The sequence below is a fragment of the Prinia subflava genome, chromosome 5 (genome assembly GCF_021018805.1).
Source record: "Prinia subflava isolate CZ2003 ecotype Zambia chromosome 5, Cam_Psub_1.2, whole genome shotgun sequence".
Taxonomy (NCBI): Eukaryota; Metazoa; Chordata; class Aves; order Passeriformes; family Cisticolidae; genus Prinia; species Prinia subflava.
In genome coordinates, this window is record NC_086251.1 from 13212817 (window position 1) to 13235418 (window position 22602).

General features: G+C 37.3%; 1 protein-coding gene across 2 annotated transcripts in view; it reads left to right on the forward strand.

Moving 5' to 3' along the window:
* INSC (INSC spindle orientation adaptor protein) overlaps positions 1 to 22141 on the forward strand; it is a 57376-nt gene extending 35235 nt beyond the window's left edge. For both annotated transcript variants that reach the window (XM_063397318.1, XM_063397319.1), the window contains 6 exons: positions 5318 to 5489; positions 7644 to 7822; positions 17976 to 18042; positions 19620 to 19775; positions 20415 to 20491; positions 21824 to 22141. In XM_063397318.1, the coding sequence (XP_063253388.1) occupies positions 5318 to 5489; positions 7644 to 7822; positions 17976 to 18042; positions 19620 to 19775; positions 20415 to 20491; positions 21824 to 21952 (780 nt within the window). In that variant the 3' untranslated portion in view covers positions 21953 to 22141. The remainder of the gene's footprint in view (positions 1 to 5317; positions 5490 to 7643; positions 7823 to 17975; positions 18043 to 19619; positions 19776 to 20414; positions 20492 to 21823) is intronic.
* The last annotated feature ends 461 nt before the right edge of the window (positions 22142 to 22602 follow it).

Below are 22602 nucleotides of genomic sequence, written 5' to 3' on the forward strand. Positions count from 1 at the left end.
GACAGAATAGGAGAAAGAAAATGTAACAACTGTTGAGTACAAGGCTCATTGCAAATATCTTCCCGTCTGCTGCCCAGGCCACTGTGTTCATTTGTGACCAGTGTTTTCCCTCTGTTTTATCAATGCATCCCAATTCTGTGAACAGTTTCCTGCACTACAGATGAATTCTGCGTATCTGTATGTGAATTGCTTTGCAGTCTCTTCTCCTGCCCTTCGTAGCCAGCCAGTGTTTATCCTGTAGAAATGGAGGGATATCACATTGGAGGAGTAGATCAGGAAAACTGAGTTTATCCTTGGGAGTTTCTCTTCTGTTTGTGGAGAGTAGTTTGAAGCAACGTAAGGTGTGTTTTATGGGAGTGTGAATAAGTGAATATTGCTAGGCTAAATAGCAGTGCAGTGCCTGGTTTCTTTTATCAACCACAAAAAACTTTGAAGACTGTCTTACCCTTCATATCAGTCCTCAATATTGAGGGAGTTCAAAGCCAGCTTCTTCTCTTATCCTTGAAGCAAAGACAAGAGAGAAGTCTGGATATCGACCTTACTGTTTTGTCCATCCTTTCTGTAAAATTACTTATTCTCTATTATCTCTTTGACAACCATTTGTACTTTTTATTTGCAACGAGCTTAGAGCATCTCTGAGTGCTGAAGAACATGAATTCTGAGATGCAGGGCTGCTTCCTCTTGGTTTCATAGGGAGAAAGGTTTTCACAAGATTTATCTTTCAACTCCTAGACAGTCCAGAATAAGGAACTTAGTTCATCTTGCTCTGCATTTTGTTTCTCCCTGCAATATTGATGTAAGGTTGCTACTCAGTCATTGTCACATTTAATGCATCCTTCAAGTTGATACAGCCAAATGTCTTTTCTTTTATGCCACATAACAATATTCCAACATCAATTTTACACTTCTCCTTGATGGATAATCATCAGAAAGAACAAATACCTCTTCATCAGCTTGACCACAACTGAAGGAGGGAAGTGTTAAATGGAAGCTGTAGTCAAAGTCGCTGCAAACTAAAGCACAACTCATTGTCAGTTTAGATATAAAGCTAAAGTTTTTGACAGAAATTTCAAAGCTGCTGAGTTGGGAACTGTTCAAACTCTATTCAACCCCACACAGTTCTGTGATGTTCACAACAGGGCTTATAAATTAGGTGCCATGGCCACTATTGTACAGCATTAGTTATAAAAATCATTGCAGTTTTGTTCACTGGTCACTGCTGCCACCATGGAATGGCTGAAGTAGTTTGGATTATTTGGGATTATATTTGAGGATGTTTTAATGGTATCCCTTTGCTACTATATCATCTCTATATCAATTCCATTACTCAGTAACAAGTCATCAAAATAACAGTATATGGGTTTTGCTGAATGGATATGATAATCCTCCTCCCTGCCTTCTTTCTCAGTTACCCTCTTCCTCATCCGATAAATTTTGATGTGTTTGGGTTTTTACCCACCTTTATATGTTTGGTTTGCCCTGCTAATGTTCATGTCTTCACCTACATAGTTAACCTGTCCTACCTTCAGGTAGGAGGTGCTATTACACAACATGTGGGAAAGGATAGAAGACACAGCTCTGATCTATCAGTTCTTTACTGTTGGGTGCAGCCTCTGCTTTTGAAATTCTCCTCTGGAACAGTTGAGACTGTTTAAGGGGCAATCCCCTTTGTGATATTGTTTCCATATTTGCTGCCCTACCTCTGGATCTCAACATCTCCATTTTTTTCTTCCGTAAAACTGCTTTGAAATCAGCTGGTGCTTCTTACCAGAAGCACCCAGATTTGGCCTGATAGTGTTATCCATGGATTTGACAGTGGGAAATCAGCTGACAGAAGCCTGTAAGACTTTCCAGCCTCACGAAATGACTCTGGAGATCAACTTAGAAAAGGCAAAAAAAAGTTTTGACCAAAGTTTTATCAATATGTAGGGATTATCTGAACATTAAGTGAGCAAACAGGAATGGTAGGGAAAGTCATGCTTTGACAAAAGGCCTTCAGCAACGTTTTATATGGAAGAACATAGATATTACTAAAAGGAAGACGATGAGCATTGGCTCCCAGAGTAGCATGGAGAAACTGCCTTAAACCCCCTTGTGGAACGCAGAGATTTAAGATTGCTGTTGTGTGTAATATTTCAAATCATGAAGTCATTAATGCAATTCATCCCAAGTTCTGCATTGGTATCTTTAAGAGATGCCTCGTTTTTGAATATTTTTAGGAGAAAGGACAGGTATACTGAAGAAGGAAGACTGTTGCCCCAGAACTCATTCATTCCTGTTGTAGAAAAAAGAAATTATTTCCTTTCAGAACACTTGATCTATGCAGTAACATGGTCACACATTTATTTTGTCACTTGGATTAAGTTTCTGCAACAGGACTATGTTCATAAGGATGTAAGTTCCTGGCATTTTCCCAATTATCAATACTGAAATATTAGTGATCAAGCATTTACTGAACGCCATTCCTCAAATGCAGGGGCTCCACAGCTTCTTGTTGCATTCATGGAATTCATTTGTTTGCATTATCTGGCCAACTGGTTCTTTTGTATTGCCAAGGTGATGAACAGGTTTGACATTTAGCTGATTACTTCACCAAAATTAAACAGAAAACAGGGCAGCCATCCAAAGTTCCTTTCAGTGTGAAACCTAATTATAAAAATGCTTTGAGCAGCAATTTCTTTTTGGATGTTAAAGTGCTTTTATTAGATTGTTCCCCTGTCATTTTAAAATTTATTGCTAGACACTTATAAATGGGGTTGCCTGCTGAAGTAGAATTATTTTATTTTCTGTATTGAAGATGGGAGGAAAAAGTGTATGGAGCAAATTTTAGGCTGAATTGGTTAGTATTTTACATGTTTCTGAAAAGGAAGGAGAATAACTAGTTCTGGCTTTCATAGATCTAAAATATGTAACTTATCTTTGTGTTGAATAAAATCGTATCTTTTTTTTTTAAATCACAATTCAGCAGTTCTCAAATTTCAAAAGCTATTAATTAGCAAATAGTGAAATCAAATGTGTGATTTAAAATTTGAGTACAGACCTGCATTGTTAGAAGCTTGTGTTAATGTAGATTTACACAATTACATGTGATAGAAAAATGTAACCATGTACTTGTCCCTGTCCTTCACAAGCCATTACCTGTTCTCAAGGAGCATAAGAGTACTTTTAAGTCATTTATCAAGGTAATAGAATATAAGTTGGCCAAGTGAATTTTAACCAGTAAATTTAGAGCTGAAGACTGAAGTGTATCTTAGAAGAGTTTTCTCGTGAAGTATTTTTTTAATGTCTTGGAATATGCTTAAATTTTTATACTGCCTGTTGTTATTAACATCCTTTGGACCCCAGACAAGGTGTGATCTGGGGAGATTTCAAGGTGACAAAATTGTGGGATTTTGCACATGATATTGTCTAGCACACTTTGGGTACTAAATCATCTTGTGAGGACATAGATTAATTTTTGACACTGAGATCTATTAATATACCTTGAAGCCCAGTGAATTATGTGAATCTGCTGTTTCAAGCTGAAGAATTCTGCCATAACTAGGAGGAAATATTTTGCTGTAGGTAGATTAATGTTGAAAGCTTGTCAAGAAGAAGTTTAACATTGAAAATTTATTCTTTCTCTTTTTGCCAGTGCTAGAGCTTCTACAATAAATACCATTTGTGACCTGAGGAAAAATAGAGATATAGTTTATTTTATGTTTATCTGTGTTACTAGAGTTTCAATGATACAGTCTATTCCCTATTAAAAACTGCATCCCAGTGGATAGTCTTACAGAGGGTAATTTCTGCTCCTATCTATCTGAGAGCTTTTCTCATAAAATACAGTAAAAGTCAGTGCTTATCAAATAATTCATGTCCATTGCAGGATAAGTAATTAAGATAACTCAACATTCTGTATTAATAAATATCAAAAATGAGAATTAGAGATTTGCTAAATACCCTTTTTGAAGATAATGGATATGACTTAACATGGATGATATGAGGGAGCTTTGAGTTGACAGAGAATGAGCAGCAGATCTAAGAGAGGGTGTACAACACAAATATGGGTTTGATTTTGTTTAAGTGTTGAAGTATATTTCAGTACTAAGCCTTCTTAACTCCTCCAAAGTGCCGAGCTGAGGGTGTTTAGCCTGGAGAAAAGGAGGCTCAGGGGAGATCTCCTCACTCGCTGCAACTCAGTGAGCAAGGTGGGAGTCGGCCTCTGCTCCCAGGCAGCCAGTGGCAGGACAAGTGGAAATGGCCTCAAGCTGCACCAGGGGAAGTTCAGGCTGGACATCAGGAAAATTTCTCCATGAAAAGGATTGTCAAGCTTTAGAATGTACAGCCCAAGGGAGGTGGTGCAGTCACCATGGCTCCCACAGCAGTGAGTGCCATGCCTGCTTGACAAGGGGGTGTTCAGCCATAGGCTGGACTCAGTGGTATTGGAGGTCATTTACATCCTAAATTATCCTGTGTTATTACTACTTGCTTGTCAGCTTGGTAAGTTATTCAGGGCTGTGTTAAAGGGAGAGAAACACATTGCTGTTAATTTGAAAGTTCACAGATTATGCTCCTGTGCACAGAGAACACTCCCTAGCTGTGTTTTCTTGCTCACAATGATCCCAATTGATGTGCCCTGTTGCTGTGTTTCATTGTGCCAGTGGGTCTCCTATAACTTAAACCAATATGTGTGTATATGATCTATCTGCCTGAGCTGTGTAAGAACCCTTCAAACTCTAAAAACATAAACCTAGGTTATTTCTTATTTTTCTGTTTCCCTTTGAGACAAGCAAGGGATGGGTGGACCTGGCTTTAATATAAGCGCTGTGCAACCTCATCAGGAGCAACTTGGCCAGGGTCATCTTAAAAGTATTCTTTTTGATCCTTTGTTGGCTTTGTGACAATTTCAGGGAAAAGTGGCGGGAAAAAAAGGTCTGTTTAGACCTTAGTGCACAGTCAGGTTTGAGTCTTGTAATAGAGCTCAAATGAAGCATAGTAGCAATTAACATTTGCTTATCAGAGCTTATTTTTGGATTCATGTTTAACTTTAGATATCTGTCAGAAAAGACTTTGTTGGACCAAAATTGATCTCACAGAAACATTAAGGGAGAAGGAACTACATGACTTTTGGGAGGACAACAAACTTATATGCTGAACTAATTTGTATTTGCTAAACTGAAACTTGCTGTTTCACAAAGGCCACCAAGTTCGAGTTATTTTTGAAAATAAATTGGGTAGTTTAGTCACTGCCATGAAAAGACAAATGGAAAACCATCTTTGGTTGCAAAAGTGCTTGCTACAGTATTTCTAAATTCTACCTGTTGATTCTCCATAGGTTGATGGGATACTGTGCCTGGCTGACATCCTCACTGATACCAGCCATTCTGAAGCTACTCATGCAGAAGCAGCAGCAGTAATTGCCCAGATCACATCTCCACATCTCACGTTCACTCAGCATCTCAGCAGCTTTCTGGAAAATATGGAAGAAATTGTGACAGCACTTGTCAGTAAGTTTTCTATGGGACTTCTGAGTCCAGTTAAAATAACAGGTTAGGGTATGACTCTTTCATTAGAAATATTCCCTAAATAATGTTTACCATACTTTCCTTAACAGACAAAATAACAATTTTCAATTCTGAACCAGAGAATTCTGCAATTACATAATACTTTTTACTCCAGGCTGCATGTGAATAGAATTTATGCACTTTTGTAAAAATAATATCTGTGAGAAAATCTATCTTAAGAGCCTCAAGAAAGACTCAGCAAAGCATCCTCTTGTCTGATTTTTGTCTGTAAAAGAGGAATATTGAGAGCTGTTGACCTTTATGCATGTTGTATTTTCCAAACTTGCTAGAACTCAAGCTCACCACTACATCTGTATTTGTATGATAATTCAGAGGAAAAATAGAGTGTCATATAATCTATGGGTATTGTTACAAGAAAATAAAAGATCTGCCTTGTCTAGGCCCTTGATCCATAGTAAAATGAGACAAAGGTAACAGTAATATTTTCCTTAACCTGGTCACTGAGGATACTTTAGAAAAACAAGATGACATTTCTCATTGTTTTCTAAAGAGAGGAATATCTTATGTCTGGCACTGTGCTCCCTCCCTCTCAAATACCAACATCTTTAATTCAAGCATTCTCTTCTCTCTAGTCTGGAAATTCCTTTTCCCAGAGCTCCACTACTGTTTGGATCTTCTAGTTTGATTTCTCATGTATAATAGATCAGTATATTTGGAATTTTTTCTGGTGACCCCAATGGTTATAGTTAAACTGCAGCACTTCCATGTGAATGCATGATTTTGTGTTTGGTTTTGTTTGTTTATTTGTTGTTGTTGTTTTAAGAAGAAAAAAAAAAGAGTAGTACCAGTGCTTGAGGATTCTGCAGTGGCTGAGTATTATCTGTGATGTATTTAGGCATTCTTCAATAGGCCCAAACAGAACTAGTGATGCAGAAATCAAGGGAACAATTTATTCCTGATGTCCACCAACAAATGGAGAAGCTTGTGCCCTGACACTGCCCTGAATCCAGCAGGTGGAATTAACTTGTCTGAGCTTGGTTCTGCTTGTAGATAGCAGCATCTGACCTGATTGGTTTCAGATGATTTTCTTGGTTATTATAGTGTACCGCAGCCAAGGGCCAATCTGAACAGCTTATCCAGAAGGTGGATCATTTCCTCAATTGTTTAAGTTCCACAGGAATTTTAGTGGTATTAATATTCTGCCCAAGAAATGTAAGCATTAAAAATAGAACATGTATAACTTTGCAAGAGCCATTTCAGTAATCACACACCAGTTTCCTTGTAATATTTATAACTCAGTAATTGAATTACTGTAATATGTTTAATTTTTAAACCATGCAGAAATCCCATTACCAGATGATTCACATCTTAGTTAAAGTACATATGTACAAGGGATTAAATGGTAGCTGTCTCTTTAGCACTTCTTATTGAAGTCGAAAAATATGCAGGATGATTTTTGACTACAGAGAATCAGATTTAGAGATAAGCAACATGTATATGTACCTTGTTCTAAAGAAGAGGATGGAATTCTTCTCATATGGATCATTTACTGTCAGCTTTCTGCCTCCTGTATTTAATTTTATTTCGTTATATCAAGCTTTATTTTGAACAACATGCAGTGAAATATTCCTGGTAGAATGTTTTACTAGGTAGAACGTAATGTTTATTAGAGTTGTAGTGAGGTGAGTGTTGGTCACTTCTTGCAAGTAAAAGTGATAGAACAAGAGTAAATGGCCTCAAGCTGCACCAGGGGAGTTTTAGATTGCATATTAGGAAAATTACTTCATGGAAAGGACTGTTAAGTGCTGGAAACCTCAGCCCAGGGAAGTGGTTGAGTGGCCATCCCTGGAGGTATTTAAAAGCTGTGGCACTTGGGCTCATGGTGTAGTGGTGGAATTGGCAGTGATGGGTTTGGTTGGAGCTGATGATCTTAGAAGCCTTTCCCACTATAAACCACTCTATGATGTTACATAATTGATGAAATTAAGTTTATATTTTTTGTTTCCTTATCTCCACGTTTATGAACTTGATATTGGCTAATAGGATCACACTTGTAAGTTGCAGATGCTTAAATATTGCCTCTAAATGCTGCAGTGAAGGAATAACTTTAATTCAGCTTATTTTCTGCATTCCTAGAACTGTGCCAAGAGGCTTCATCAGGTGAAGTTTTCCTGCTGGCTTCAGCAGCTCTTGCCAATATTACTTTCTTTGATACTATGGCTTGTGAAATATTGCTCCAGTTAAATGCAGTGAAGATTCTCCTAGCGGCGTGCTCAGACAAGCACATAGTGGATACTTCTTATTCCCGGGATCAGGTGAGGAATTTCTCTGCAAGCCATTGTCACGTTTGTGTAAAAGCCAAAAGATTTCAGCACTGTGTCTGTTCTGACATAGCCAAATCTAAACTTCTTTCACTACTCCTTTCTTGGTTCTTTTCATTACATGCTTCTTTCGTTATCTGCTTCACTTCCTTTGGTTTTGGTTTGTTGTGTGTATGGTGGTTTTGTTTGTTTGTTTGTTTTAAATGAGCATTATAAAATATGACAGCTTTAATGTGATTTTCAAAAAATAAAAAAGTTGCAGTTCCATATATCTAAGATAGTGGAATGTATTGTTTTTCATCATGAAGTATGCCAAATAGGGACACAGAGACCCATACAGGTTCTGGGAATCTCTCTCTTTGGAGGGATTCAAAATTTGACTGCACAGAGCTTTGAGGCAAAGATATATATGGAGCCTAAATATACAGTTGTCAGTTCAAAGATGAATTAGCTCCAAAAGCTGAATAAGGATCTGATCCTCAGCCCATTGATGTCGGTGGGCTTTGGACCAAGTCCTGTCTGCCTGGTAGATGGTTTGCAAATTTTTATTGGCAAATACTGCTAATTTAGTTTTGCCTTTACCTTTCCTTCTAGCCACTATTTTTAAATTTTTTTTTTTTTAGTAAAGGGACACAGAATGCTGAAGGTCTATGCTAATGCACAGATGAATTGTGGTAGACCTGGGATCCTCACTGCCACAGAAGGCTTTTTTCACCCTTAACCAGGAGCCAGGCCTTGGAGATTAGGGCCCAGTGGACCCTAGAGACTGATTATTGGTGTTCTAGAGGGCTGATTAGGGCCATTTGATATTATATTAATAGTACTTACTAGTTTTTCAGCTCAGGACTGTGTATAAAAAGATAGAATTAAACCATAATTACTGTTAGTGCTCTTTGGGCGAAGTCAGAGATATCAGCTGTGGTGTTGACATGGCTGTATACTATGACATATGTCAATTCTTCACATTCTTTTTTTTTTTTTTAATTTCTCCTGTATGCTCTCATAGTTTTGATTTCCTCATTTCTTTACATCCCCATCTGAATTCTGCTGTCAGCTGTGAGTTTGCAGTTTGCTCTGTGGGTAGCACAACAAGACCCTTCTTTTTTTGAGGAAGGTAGGTATTGAAAGAAATACATCTGACTTTTTTGAGGTGACAGGCTAGTTCCAGGCCTTTTGCAGTTTGCAAGCAGCAAGTTCATCTCACTATTAGATGAATAGCAAACGTAATGGCTTCCTTCCAAGGACTGAGGAGATTTCATCCCCCATAACCCCTTACCTTCCTTCTCAGAATGAGAAGCTAGAGCAGAAAGGGTGGTGTTCTCTGTGGTGCACTGCTGCAGGAAGCAGTTTCTGAGCCGGCTCCTCGGCTCCTGCAGCAATGGGAACTATAAAAACCTACCTTCAGATTTTCTTTTACTGAGCACTAAGTGTTCAGGTGGAACCTGAGTGCTGCTCATCTTGTCTTTAAGAGCTACCAGTCAAGCAGTTTTGGTAATTTGCAAGCCTTAAGAGAAGTCTTCAAATTCCTGAACAAGTGTGGGTTTGACTGCATTGATCTCCTTGGTTCTTGTATTTGGGGGTGGGGATGGTGTCTGCCAATAACAGCAGTCTCAGGGAATATTTTGCCTTTTAATTTGCTCTGTGCCTAGTTGCAACGAGGAAAATACACTCAGAAAAGAAAAACAGCAGTACAATACTATATTTTATAAGGGCATTATAAATTGCCATTTTGATTTTTGACTGTAAATCCTCTTAGGTAAGCAATGTAGTCAGTATCTTTTCCCAGTATACAAAATATTATGTCCCAGGCAGTAGACATTTGCCTAGGGAGATGTACATTAAAGATTAGTAGGTTTGGAAATTCTTTGATCTAAGATTTTGTTTTGGATTATGGAACCAATATGAAATATATTTTCATGGACTGATTTCCATTCTGAATGATCAAGTCTTGGCCAATGAAACAGATGATTTGTTATTGAGTTATACTAAAGGTTGAAACAATTAAACAAAATAAGCAGGTTAATAGCTGATACAAAACTTGGTCTGAATATTACAAAATTGTATGAAAGACCCCTCAAACTTAAATGCTCTGTTTTTCATACAAATATTTAAGTAGCACAACTACTTATAGAAAACTACCTAATATTTCTAAGTATGTTACTATTTAGCATTAATGCTGATTTAAGAGAATTCTGTTCTGCTAGACTAAAGTGTGGTTTAATGTAAACCAAAACTTGGAGGAAGGTGGCTGAAATGCTGGGAAAGGAACATTAAATTTTGTTTTCCTTTGTGCCATTTTATCTCACCTCAAATTCACAGTATGTCCTTCTGTACAGGACATAGAGTTATTATTAGTTATCACCCTCTGTGATGGTACAAATAAATAACATTCTGCTGAGGAGCTGGATGTTGGATACATTGTGTGTTGCCTGCAAAAAATATTTTACTGCTCAAGCACCTTAAAATTGTTCTGCCTTTTGACTTCTGGAAAGCTGTTTTGTGCAAATGATAAGAAATTTTCCTATCTTCACTAACTGAAAACCAACCTCCTTTTTCTTTCAGTTCCCAGGTAGTGTTAGATTAGATCAGGAAAGAAATCTAGAACTGAGAGCTGGACTTACTGATAAAGAAGATTATAGTTGTCCATTTTATAGAAGCATGTGACTATTTCTGTAGCCAGCAACATTACGCTGAGATTCCTTAGTTTTGTAAAAAAATGCATTGTACAAGAACAGTCATAAAGCAATATTTTCCAGACTCCTTAGTCACCAGTTTGGGGTCAAAAATGATATGATTGTCCCATGTTCTCTTTCTTTCTGCAGACAGTTGTTTCCCAAACTGTAGGTTTTTTTACTTTGAAGAAGCATCAAAATATCCTTTCAGAAGGGGTTCATGCCTAAATTCAGCAGGGTGGTATACACGGTCAGATGCCTTAATGAAGTTTAAGAATTGTCAGAAGAGGGGTTTAGCCAAACCCCTTATCATTCAGGATATTCTTGACTTTAAACATCATCTTAGCCTCTACATAGAAAAATATGAAATATGTGTTTGGGCACAGTATGTTTATGTATAATAAATTTTTTCTCTCTGCATTCCCACTTGTCTCTTCAGTGTTGTTAGTATTCTCACCTTACCTGTGAAGTTGTGGAGGTATAGCCTAACACCTTCTGATCTTCTCTTATTCAGGCAGACAAAGAATTGATGTGCAGTGAACACATCCATTTTTAAAGTGGTTATTCTGAGGTATAAAATCAGTGAATTATGTTTCAGAAGTGTTTGAGGTGGAGAAAGAATTTTAAGCTGGAAGGAAAAATTGGAAATGGTTGCTGCTTTTTTTTTCTCTAATAAATTCTTTCCTGTTTTCTTGGTATTTGGGAGATGCCGCTGGTTTTGTCACTGAGATCTTCTGTGTAATTTCAGATTTTAAATTCTTAACACCCTTCTTACTCTAGGTTCCACATCCTTTTCTCTGCTCTTCACCTTTTTTTCCTTATCAGGCATTTGTGTTTGTTTTTATTGTACTTCCTCAATTTTTCCCCCATAAATGAAGTGTCAAAAGGAGATTGGAGAGAGATGTTACTTTAATATAAAGAAGTTTTGATTTTTAAGTGAAAGAATTTGAGAATAATGTTTTTAAAGAGAAGTGTATTAACAGTTCTTTTAGATTTCTTTTGAAAATCCCTGTCTGTATGAAAGAAGCTTGCAGCACTACTTTTAATCTGAGTTTCTTGAATACTGAGGAGTTTATTAACACGGCCTTTACATATGGACATGGTCATAAAAGGGTATCTGCACTGTTTTCTTGCACAGGTCTCTGTTAATATCCAGCTCTGACATTAGTACCATGATCACTAAATATGTGATTGGAATTGCCTTCCCTCTGAGAGGTCTGACTGTGCGCTGTGGTTGGTAAATTGTACATTAAAACTGTGGGATCCTTTCCAGTATTGATTAGATCACACTGAGAAAACATGATTTCAACTAATATAGCTAGAAAGAGAAATGATAAATTAAAAAAATAAGTTATTTTTAAAAGCTTAAGAAATCAAGAAAGAAACATGGCTGCTAGTAACAGATGCAAAAATGAAAAATAGGCCAAAGTCATCTGACTATCTGAATTTTAACCACATCATTATACTAATGATATTCCAGTTAGTTTCCTATGTAAGATTGTAATAATTTTCCTGATGTCTTTTGTTTTTTCTTTTTAACTGCTTATCTCTGTCTTTTCATGCCCATGTAACCAGCATAAATAAATAACAGTACTGACTGACATTATATGGTCAATGCTATGGATTGTTATATTCCAGGGGTCCAAAACTGACTTTCTGTCTTAAGCACTACAATTTTTGAGTCAGAATTCTCACTTAGTATTGATTCTGCCTTTCATATTTTAGACTCTATGTAGGATAAGATATTGTGCTCCCACTTGCAAAGCAAGGGGTTCAGTTGGAAGAATAAAATCTCAGCTCAGTTGAAAAACTAACTTGTGTTGAAAGGCTAATTTGTGCTCTGCTGTGGGGAGATTAGATCTCTTAGGTGCCTTTGGCTGATTGAGCCTGTTCCAAAAAGCTTCTCAGCTTTTCAGTGCCTTGAAGGAAGTCTGAGAGATGGTTATTCTTCCCCTCCCTATAAAGTTTTAACCTGAAATAAAGCAAGCTATGGCCACTAGCTGAATCACTCTTTTAGTTATACACCCTGGTTTATGGGATTTGTTCTGTCACAACGTGACCCATACAGGGTGCATGTCCTATGTGCTTATTTAAAACAAGGAATGTGAGAACCTGGCCGTTCTGCCCATTCCTCATCTAGATTAGTCAGCAATAGGAAGTAAAGTAAATAAAAATGTAGTAAAGGCTTCCTTCATTGCAAAATGTAAGTTCCACACAGCTTTAGTATCTATTGCTCTGCCTCAGCATGCCAAAAATACAGTTCCCTGGCACAGTGTCAGAATAAACCTAGACTTTGCAAGCAGATCCTGTCTCTAACTAATTTTATTATTCTGGGGGGATGTTAGCTTCTTCTGCTCATCTAGGTGTATTTATTTTCTGTTTTCAGGAAGAAAAACTAAATTCCCAATCACAAAAATGGCTATTAGAAACAATTGGAGTTATTTTCTAATTTTAAGCAATATAATGTCCTAGAGAAAATTTTCCAGGCATTTCTTACTGAAGTTTTTCTCCTGATAGATAATATATTGAAAGGCTTTTTCTACCTCAAAGTGCTGTAATGCCTGTTTTTGATGCCTGCTAAATGCACTCTTTTACTGTCTTCCTGTGGATGGATCTTGAATTGTGATGTTCAGATGATTTTATTTACCTTCGGAAACAGAGACTCTGTGTTGCTTCTGAGTAGTTTTCTGGTGCCACTTTGTTTCTGAAGATGGCTATCTGAAACTTTGCAGACACACTATGATTTATGCTTATGTCATTTATTTGAATGAATTACAAAATGCTCTTATAATATGTACAAAATTTAATATTACTTAGAGATGAATCAGCTTTAAAGAAGTAATTAACTAAGAGAATTAGCAATTCTATATTGATCTACTTTGCCACTTTGTTAAATTACTTGCTAATTCTTATTTTGAGCTTGTGTCTTTCTTTTTATGTCAGGACTGTTGATAAAAGCCTACTGAGCAGTGTGCCTTTTCTATCAGTAAAGGTATATTAGCACCACACCTTCCATGTCTGTAGACACTTCCCGCTCCCATAAATGAGGTAAGGGACCCTCAGTTGTGGAAGATATGGGCCCTTTAGCAGGCTAAAATATGTGCTTTCGTCCTCCAAATCCTTTGGCATCTTTCTTCCTTAGTAGCTGGTTTCAGAATAAAGGTAAAAACTTTCTTAAATCTCCCACTGAGGGAACGTTTTCAGAGAAGCCTTCTGTTTCTTAAGTGTTCTTTTAGTTTAAATCTCTTTGATAACTATGGATTTACACTCTCAGTGTATCTTATTTTATAGCAAAGCATTTGTGTCTAGTTTTTACTTTTGCAACAAAGATTCAGTACCTTTGTACACTGGTTGATGGGCATTAGTCACCACTAATTGTTTAGAAAAGTTTTAATATAGTGTTACTAATAACCTATTTTAACAATATAGTTTCCAAGGTGACTGTTGTTTGAAGAAAACTATTTTAAATATTCTTGATTAACCATGGTTTCTCAAATTTAAATTGCTCTTGACAACTGGAATTCCTACAGTTCAGGGCAAAACAGAATACAGAACTTAAAAGGAAGATTCCCCATTCATTAATTCTATATGTGTGAAAGTCTGAAGGAGTGGAAGGAAACTACATGGAAACAGAAACAAATTTAAAATTATGAAATATATATAGAATAACAAAAAAAGATCAACATTGCCAATTTTATAGTAATGTACGATATTGTCACTAGAGATATATCTGTGTTTAATATCTGTTTACTTATTTTGCTTATAAAAATAGAGATTTTTGATTAGATTTCAAAGTAATTGCCAGGGCAACTGCAAGACTAAGAAGATGATGCTGTATTGACATTTGAAAACTATGAAATAACACCACTATTTTTTAAGTTTAGTTATTAATTAGGGACATTTTCCAAGGACCTAAAGGCACCCTTCCCCTTCAAATAGCCCTTTATATTCAGTTCACCAACAAACCATTTAAAGATGAACCTTCAAAGCTTCTTGATTTTGGGTGTGTTTTTTTTTAAGTTCTGAAAATTACCTACGTAGTCTCTTATTCTTGTGAAAAACCTTACTACTCCCAGTGAAATCTCTGCATGTCGATATTTTTGCTAAGTTGGTGCCCCTTCAGAAGGTGCTAAACCGCGAGCTGGTGTGAGAATTCCTTTCCGGACGTTTTGCCCTTTGCTGTGTCTCACTGCCCCGTGGTCAGGTGTGCAGAGCTGAGCACACAGAAAGAGGCAGGTGTTGGGCACAGGAGGAGCCCCAGGGCCTGTTCCTCTGCTTGTTTTTAGCACTGCTACTCGTGACACTGACCTGAATCATCTAGCTCCCACCTGATGGCAAACAAACGTCATAGGCTCTCCAGGACCTGAGGGAGACAACAGGGAAGATGGAGAGGGGTTTTTTAAAAGGGCACGTAGTGACAGGACAAGGGGAATGGCTTCAAACTGAACAAGAGTAGGTTTAGATTAAGTATTATGGAGAAATTCTTTGCTGTGAGGGTGGTGAGGCACAGGAACAGGTTGCTAAGAGAAGCTGTGGATGTCCCATCCCTGGAAGTGTGGGATGCAAAGCTGGATGAAACTCTGAACAAGAGGGAAGTGCCTCTACAGATGACAGGAGTTGGAATTAGATGGTCTTTAAAGTCCCTTCCAACCCAAGCCATTCTATGCTGATTATTTCTTGATGAAGTATATTTTTCTGTGGTTTTCATTAGTACAGTGGATTTAGGGCTTCCAGATCACAGAGATAACTGCAACATCCAGGTTTATCAGACTCTAGCTCTAGCGAGGCACCTGCAATTCTTAACAGATTTGGATAGCAGGGACTAGAATGTGGATCAGCCTGGGTCAGTCTATCAGAGAGCTCTGCCAAAACACAGATATTGCATGGAGACTGCACCTCCAGAGCAGATCTGCTTAGCAGAGATACAGGTGCTGAGGTAGGGAATTATGTTGAATTCCCTGACAAAATTTGCATAATAGCACATGTACAAATCCCACAGGTTGGTGGGGGACTTCAGCACACTCCTTCTGCGCAGTAGGATGGCCCTAGGAGATGGCTAGGGCTCACGTGTCCTGTTCTTCAGGATGTTTTCCTTCTTACACTTTGAGCTGACCACAAGCTCATTGTATGGGTTAGGAATCGAGAAAAATTGCAAGAATCATAAATTGTGTGAGTTGCCAGTGCTTTATAATCATGGAGCGTGCTCTTTTACAGGGTCAATTACTTGAGCAATTAATTAAATTAATATTAAAAATTCCACAGTAGAGATTCCATTTTAAATATCTGAAAGTCTTTCAATTATTTCAAAGTAATTTTAGTTCTGAAAGAGGTTTTGGTATCTATACTTTTCCAGTAATTTTCAACGGTGAAATGTGGCTTAGGCAGGCACTTTTGTCTGTCTCTGTTTGTGTGCTCCATGCCTCACAATAACATCTGAACTGGTCTGCTGATTCAACAGGACTTTGTAGCTATTTTTGAGACTGCCTAAGGCTTTAGGGAATTTGGAGCCAGAAAATGGGAAAAGAATCAAAGATAAAGACTGCAGTGTAAGCCTCTGTATCATTAGACAAAAAGAAAAAAAAAGTCTGCAGTAGGAGAGAACCTACTGGAAAACATCTATTTATGTTTTTTGATCAACACTTAATCCAAAAGAGATGAGACTTCATTAATACCAGTGCTCATAGAAGTATTACTTCCTGAAGCAAATTGAGAATACATTTGTTTGTGTTTTCCTCTAGAGAACTCATCCTTAACAGGAAACTTCCTTGAACTTTGGTTTGTATTACAAAGGAAATTTTCATATAAGTTGCGTGAACTTTAAAATAGGAAAGTGTAGGGGAAATGGAACATTTAAAGTTAACTCTTTATTCTGCTTGCCTATCATGTTTTTGCATTTTCCTATTTTGTTACATTGTTTACATCACTGGAAAACAAATTTTCTTGGGAAAAAAAAATCTGTCCATATGGCGTGAGATAATCTATGGTTTAACTACCTTTTGAGTCCTACTAAGATTTTAAAAGATAATATAGGTAGCACTTGATGGTCATTGATCATAAGGGCCTTTTTTATGCCCCTCTGGAGAATGTCACATATAAATCCTCTAAGCTAGTCCATAAATATGGCAAAATTTGGGGGCCACATAATCTACACTAAGGAAGTATAGCTATAACCTCAAATAATTTTTTGGTGTCAAAAGATGCACACAACCTATTTTTATGTATGAAAATACTTATTAGACAAAATAACTTGAAGCAGTGGAATAATTGGCATGTATTCAAATTGTGGTTAATTGAATTCTTCATCTGTGGCTTAGAGAGCCACATGGGGTACAGAGTCTGCACAGAGGAAGCAATTTTCATTAACGGGATATAATTTAGAAGTAGAAAACATATACACTCTGCCTGCAACACAGTTAATAATTAATATGGAATAAATACATAGACATACACCGAGTTACCATATTTCTACCTGTCACTCTGTAGAGTTTCAGCAACATATTTGCATGCTAAGTAAGTATATTTATTCAGAGAGATGACACTGTAACACTACCTTCAAAAGTGGAAGACCTTTATGTCACAGCATCGGAAATGAGTCATCCTTGTTTTTAAAATGGCAAAGTGAGATCAGAATGGTGATTTGATCTCATGCCTCCTTACATCTAAGAAGTTTACTGATTTCTGAACTGACACTGTACTGTTAAAAAGCTGATAAACAGTTCCAAAACTGATCATTATTTTTGAGCCTGGTCAGTTTTCCTGACTTAGATTACAGAAAATTTAAAACCTCTGAAGAAAGAGTATTGTTTCTATTTTGTATTCTGATGATCTCTAGCATTTATTATTTGGTCTCTCACATATGCTGTTAATATTGGGATGTGTCTGCATGCAAAAAGCAAACTATGTGAAGGATTGAGAAGAATGTCTTGCAGGATGTGTGAGAAAGTATGTGATATGATATCAATGAAGGGAACGATTGACTGAAAGCCAACAGCACCACAGGATCCAGTCTCTGTCAGTGGCTTGCTGCATCACTTTAAGCAAGTTGAGTTACACCTAATCTCAAAAACAGTTAAAACTATTTGGGATAAGAAATTCTGTGAATCAAGATCTCAGAATGTGCTTGCACATATCAACACAGAATGTGTCGGTACAAAGCCTAACCAGCCTAACCTCTGGAAAGGCATAAACAGAATTTTAAGTCCAGTTGCTTTTGAGACAGTGCCTTGACATGCATACAGTTCTTGACTTCAATAAAACTGAAAAATGTTCCTTAAATATTCCCTTCAATCAGAGCTCAAAACTCCAAATCTCTTGCAAGGATTTCTTAGCATTTCACCTGAGCTTATTCATTGTAATAACAACACTCCCAAATATTTTCCATATTTCTGCTGTATTTATTTTATGAACCACAATGATATTTAATACTACTGACTTTTAGGACTAGACCTCATATTTCCTTCTCCTTTTAAAAACAGGTGGTAACAATATTGGCAAACATGTCTGTGTTGGACCAGTGTGCTTCAGAAATCATTCAAGGAAATGGTATGTATTTTAGCTGAATTATATTTTTTGTTTCTGGAGAGTCTGAGTAGATGGGAATGTAGTACTTACAAGGTAAAGGAGAAAGGCTTCACTAATAAAGCTCCATTTTTCATCCTGTCTCTGCTGAATATTGTATATTGCTGCAGGGTGCAAAATGAGTCCTTGAGATGGTTCTGCACAACCCAAATAAAATGCCACTGTTTTGGGAAGCTTTGCATTGTGATACCACCACATTGCTGGTGTTCTGTGTGTGTGAATTACTCCTAGATGCAAAGGAAAGTAGTAAAAAGTGTTTCAGCAACCTGCATTGGGGTAATACAGGTAATATTGTGGTAAGATGTAAATGCCTTATTAATATGCCTACCAGCAAATTCAAGGCCAACCAATATAGTAAGATGGGTGCCTTTTTTTTCCCCTCTTTTATTTTTTGGTGGGAAATATTAAATTACAGTGGAAATTCACATACATTGGTTTGCTAGGCCAAGTAGGCCTAACTCATGCTAGACACTGCAGTGGATTGTCAGGGACAATGACACCAAGTAAAATTTGTGTATACACTCTGTCATGGAATTTCATAAGAAGCATTTTTCCCCTGACTTTTGAGTGGGGTTGGCACTCATCCTGTGTGTAAAATCTTTCTTGTATCTGCCTAAAGTTATAATAAGCAGGTGCTAGTCAGAGGCCACATTCTGGTCTTCGAATGCTGGAGAATTTAGGTACTTTTTTCTCAACTTTAGAGTTTTTTTCATGTTGATTGATTATTATCTAGCTGCATGGTTCTGATGATAATTCTCTGAATTATTTATGCAAATGTTCTAACAGTTAAAATCCTCTGATGCTACCTGATGTAATCTGCCTAATAGCATATGAAGTCTAATAGCACATAATTGTCTTTACACTTAAAATAATCTAGAAAAGAGAAATCATCATCTTTTTATGTGGTGCTACAAGAAGAATATCAACTCCTACAGGCAACAATTAATTAATGAATCTGCTTTGACATGGATGACATTGTCTCTTCTGGAGTGAATAGTTAGTCATACAGTAAACTTCAAGAAAAAGAATTTCATAATTTCCTTCGTTAAAGGATTCCTCATCCTAAAATACCCTTAAACAGCTTGAGAAGGAAACTTTTAAAGGCTTGCTTAAAAATATGTAAACAAACAAAAAATAATTACTTCAACTGAGAGTGAACTTTCATTTAGAGACCTAAAGTATGTCACTACAGGTTTTTAAGGTAGTGATTACCTTCAGGTTAATTTAGAAGCAAATAAGGAATTACATGTGGGACTGAAATAAATTTGTGGAATTTTAAATATGAGCTTTTAGAGCAGGAAAGAGTTGGTGTATTTTCTAATTTCAGAAGTTCTGTAGCTTCCTAGTGAAGACAAATTTATGCTTAGATCAGATGTGCCTGGGTGCTGATGTCAAAATTGCAGTCCTCTTTTATGTATTCTCCATGCCCTTTTGGGGCAGTGGCTGGTCTGCATTAACCCACCTTTCCTTCTCCCTTTACTTCTTTGCACTGAGTTTTTTTTGTTGGAGAGTGGATAACGATAACTCTTGTATTCTTTTAGGCGTTCAGCTTTTAATGGAAATGCTCTTTGAGAAATCCTCCTCAGGAAATCCAGCAGAAGCTGCAGCTTGTGAGCGAGTCCAGCAGAAATCTGCGGTTACCCTGGCACGGCTCAGCCGAGATCCCGAGGTGGCAGACGCCGCCGTGAAACTCAGCTGTAAGGACGTGTCTCCTGCTTGATGGCACTGAATAGCACTTCTCAAGAGAGAAGCTCTTTTTAATTTTTAGCCTTGGTGACTTGGTAAACTTTATGAAAGATATTCCCTGTGGAGTCTGTCCAGAGGATGACTGAGGAGATGGAGCTAAATGAGCCTCTGGCTCGTTTCCCAGAGGAACCTGAGGTGCAGCATCCACTCAACACGTGTGAGCTATGCCTTACTGTTCCATCTGGCACTGCTGTATGTAAACCCTCGGGCAGGATCTGTCAGGGCACAGGAAACTGGGACCCCAGCAGGTCCTGATGTGATGAATCCAATGGGAGGGAAGGTGTTCTTTGAGTAGGAGCTTTTTAAGGGTGTGCGGGAGGATTGGTAGGGAAGAAATGGAGGTCACAATTTCCACTCTGAAACTGCAGCAGCAAGTAAATCCAATTTATTTGTTTATGCTTTACAACTATTAATTATGACTGCTCTGAACTGCATAGCTCCATGGAAAGTCCCTTAAGTATTTGCATATCATCTTTGCATTAGAGATCATATCTACTAGAAAAAGATAAACATGATGCATCTAAAAAATATCACAAAATAAGAAGTTGTTTTTCTAAATTATTTCTCCTGACACTCTTTTGTGCACTCAGGTATTCCTCGCCTGATTAAACTTTGCAGATCACCAACAGAAAGAAATAACAGTGATTCTGTTTTAGTGGCATGCCTGGTATGTACATTTTAGTCTTCCTTTCATGCTTATATTGGAAAATTAAAGGAAAAAAAATCCCTTTAGATTTCAAAATGCATAAGTATTGCAGAAATGTTTTAAATTCCTGTCAGGGTCTCCTGCTTTTCCCCTTAAGCATAATCCTGTAAGCTGTCAATTATTTATCCTCAGATTGAAGATTTAAGCTTATAAGAAAAAATGGCTTCCTCTTCACAGTATTGGGCACCAAAAACTTTCCTTGGAACACTTTGGAATTTAGGGATTCATTAATTCCTAAATTCCATTCTGTGCTGGTTCTATGTTTGTTGAAATTAGTCTTGAGTCACAGGGGTGGCAGCCCTTTATCTGCACTCACGCATATATCTGAAAATATTTATGTAAAGCATCCAAAAAGGGGAAAAGATATTTCTTGCTTCCACTCCAATCCAATTTTTGTTCTATTTGTGTCACCAAGACAATATAGTGCCAAGCCAAGGGGTGGACAACAGAAGCCCAACCCTTTCCCTGCTCAGAAGAAAGATCCCCAGTGAGGCATTGCCAGAGCTGCACGGACTGTGAGCCAAATGCCAGAGCTGAATGATTTCACCGAGCATTCTGTGAAAGGGCTCTGGGGATATGGGTGATCTGGGGTTGGAGCACAGTCTCTGGTGAATGAAGACTGAAGAATACTGTTTGACAGTGCTTTACAATATTAATTTTATTTTAAATGTAAAAGTAAAACTCGGTTATTGCAGCTTGTTCATTTAAGCAGGTCTCATTCAGGAGGAAGAAAGTATAAATGTGAGTGTAGAAAATGCTGTGATTATTCTTCCTACATGCCAAGAAGACTCGTTAATCTTGTGTGGTTAGAGCAGAGACCACAGAGCGATGGCAGCAAACCAGACTGTGATTTTTCTGTCTCACTGAAGTTGTTGCTGTACATTCCTTGAATCCGTGCCTATTGCTTGAGACATTACCTACCTCCCTGTCTCAGAAATTCTCCTTTTCCTGATATTTTAGTAACTGCCAGAAGATGTTTTCTGATAAAAATGTGGCAAAAACATTGTCCTTGAGACATAAGCTGCTTCAGACTCTGATAGGTATTGTCACTGGTGTCTGAGGGCTTGTACTGAGATGTGCTGCTCAGGTCTAAAAGTAATAATTGCCATTTAATAACTTTGCTTGAGGGAAGATTCATCTGACAGATGAAACCAGTAAGAAGAGATTACCCAGGTAGCAGAATTCATAGACCTGCACAGTTGAGTTTTGAGTTCTGGCTGTTATTTAGATATGGTTATAATGGATTCCTGCCAAACCTGACTGCACTGCAATGATGCTGTTCTGTTTTTCTAGGCAGCCTTGCGGAGACTAGCAGTTATGAGCCCTGATGGACTGGAAGATTCAGATTTTCAGCAGCTGGTAAAGCCCAGACTCGTGGATTCTTTCCTGCTATGCACAAATATGGAAGAGAGCTTTGTATAAACGGGAGCCAAAAACATTTGAACAATAATGAAGAGGATAGGTATGCAGTAAGATAACACATGTACAATTTTGTTTTGGTTTAGTCCTATTGTTATTTATGACTTATTTATTCAAAATCCATGAACATGTGGTTTGTCAGAGCAAAGGAACAGAATGAGAAAACTTGTAACTGTGGTTTACAAAGGTAATTTTTTATTTTATTTTCCTGCCAAGAAACACAAGACCTTATCATTGCCATCTAACAAAATGTTTTGTTTAATAGAGTTGAATTAAGGTAATGAAGCCAAGAATTTGTTGCTCTGATGGTAAATGCTTCTAATGATGTTTTATCACCTTTATTTTTCTACAGCTAGGGCATTTTTTAGGGTTTTAAAAAAAAGTTTTAGCCTCATATGTATTAGGAGAAAAATAATCCTAAAACGTGCAAGTATATACCTTGAAATAAAAGGGATGTTGTAGTCAAAGTCCAGTTTTTAACTGTTGCTATTTCATAATAGACATATGTAACTGAGAGAAAAATTTCCAAAAAATGTTCAAATACTGGCTTCAAATGATGCTAGAATACATTCCTAGGTTGTATAAAGACGTGCTTCATCAGAGGATGCACACTAATAGAAAGTGCTTTATTTACATTGACTGAAATTTCCTCA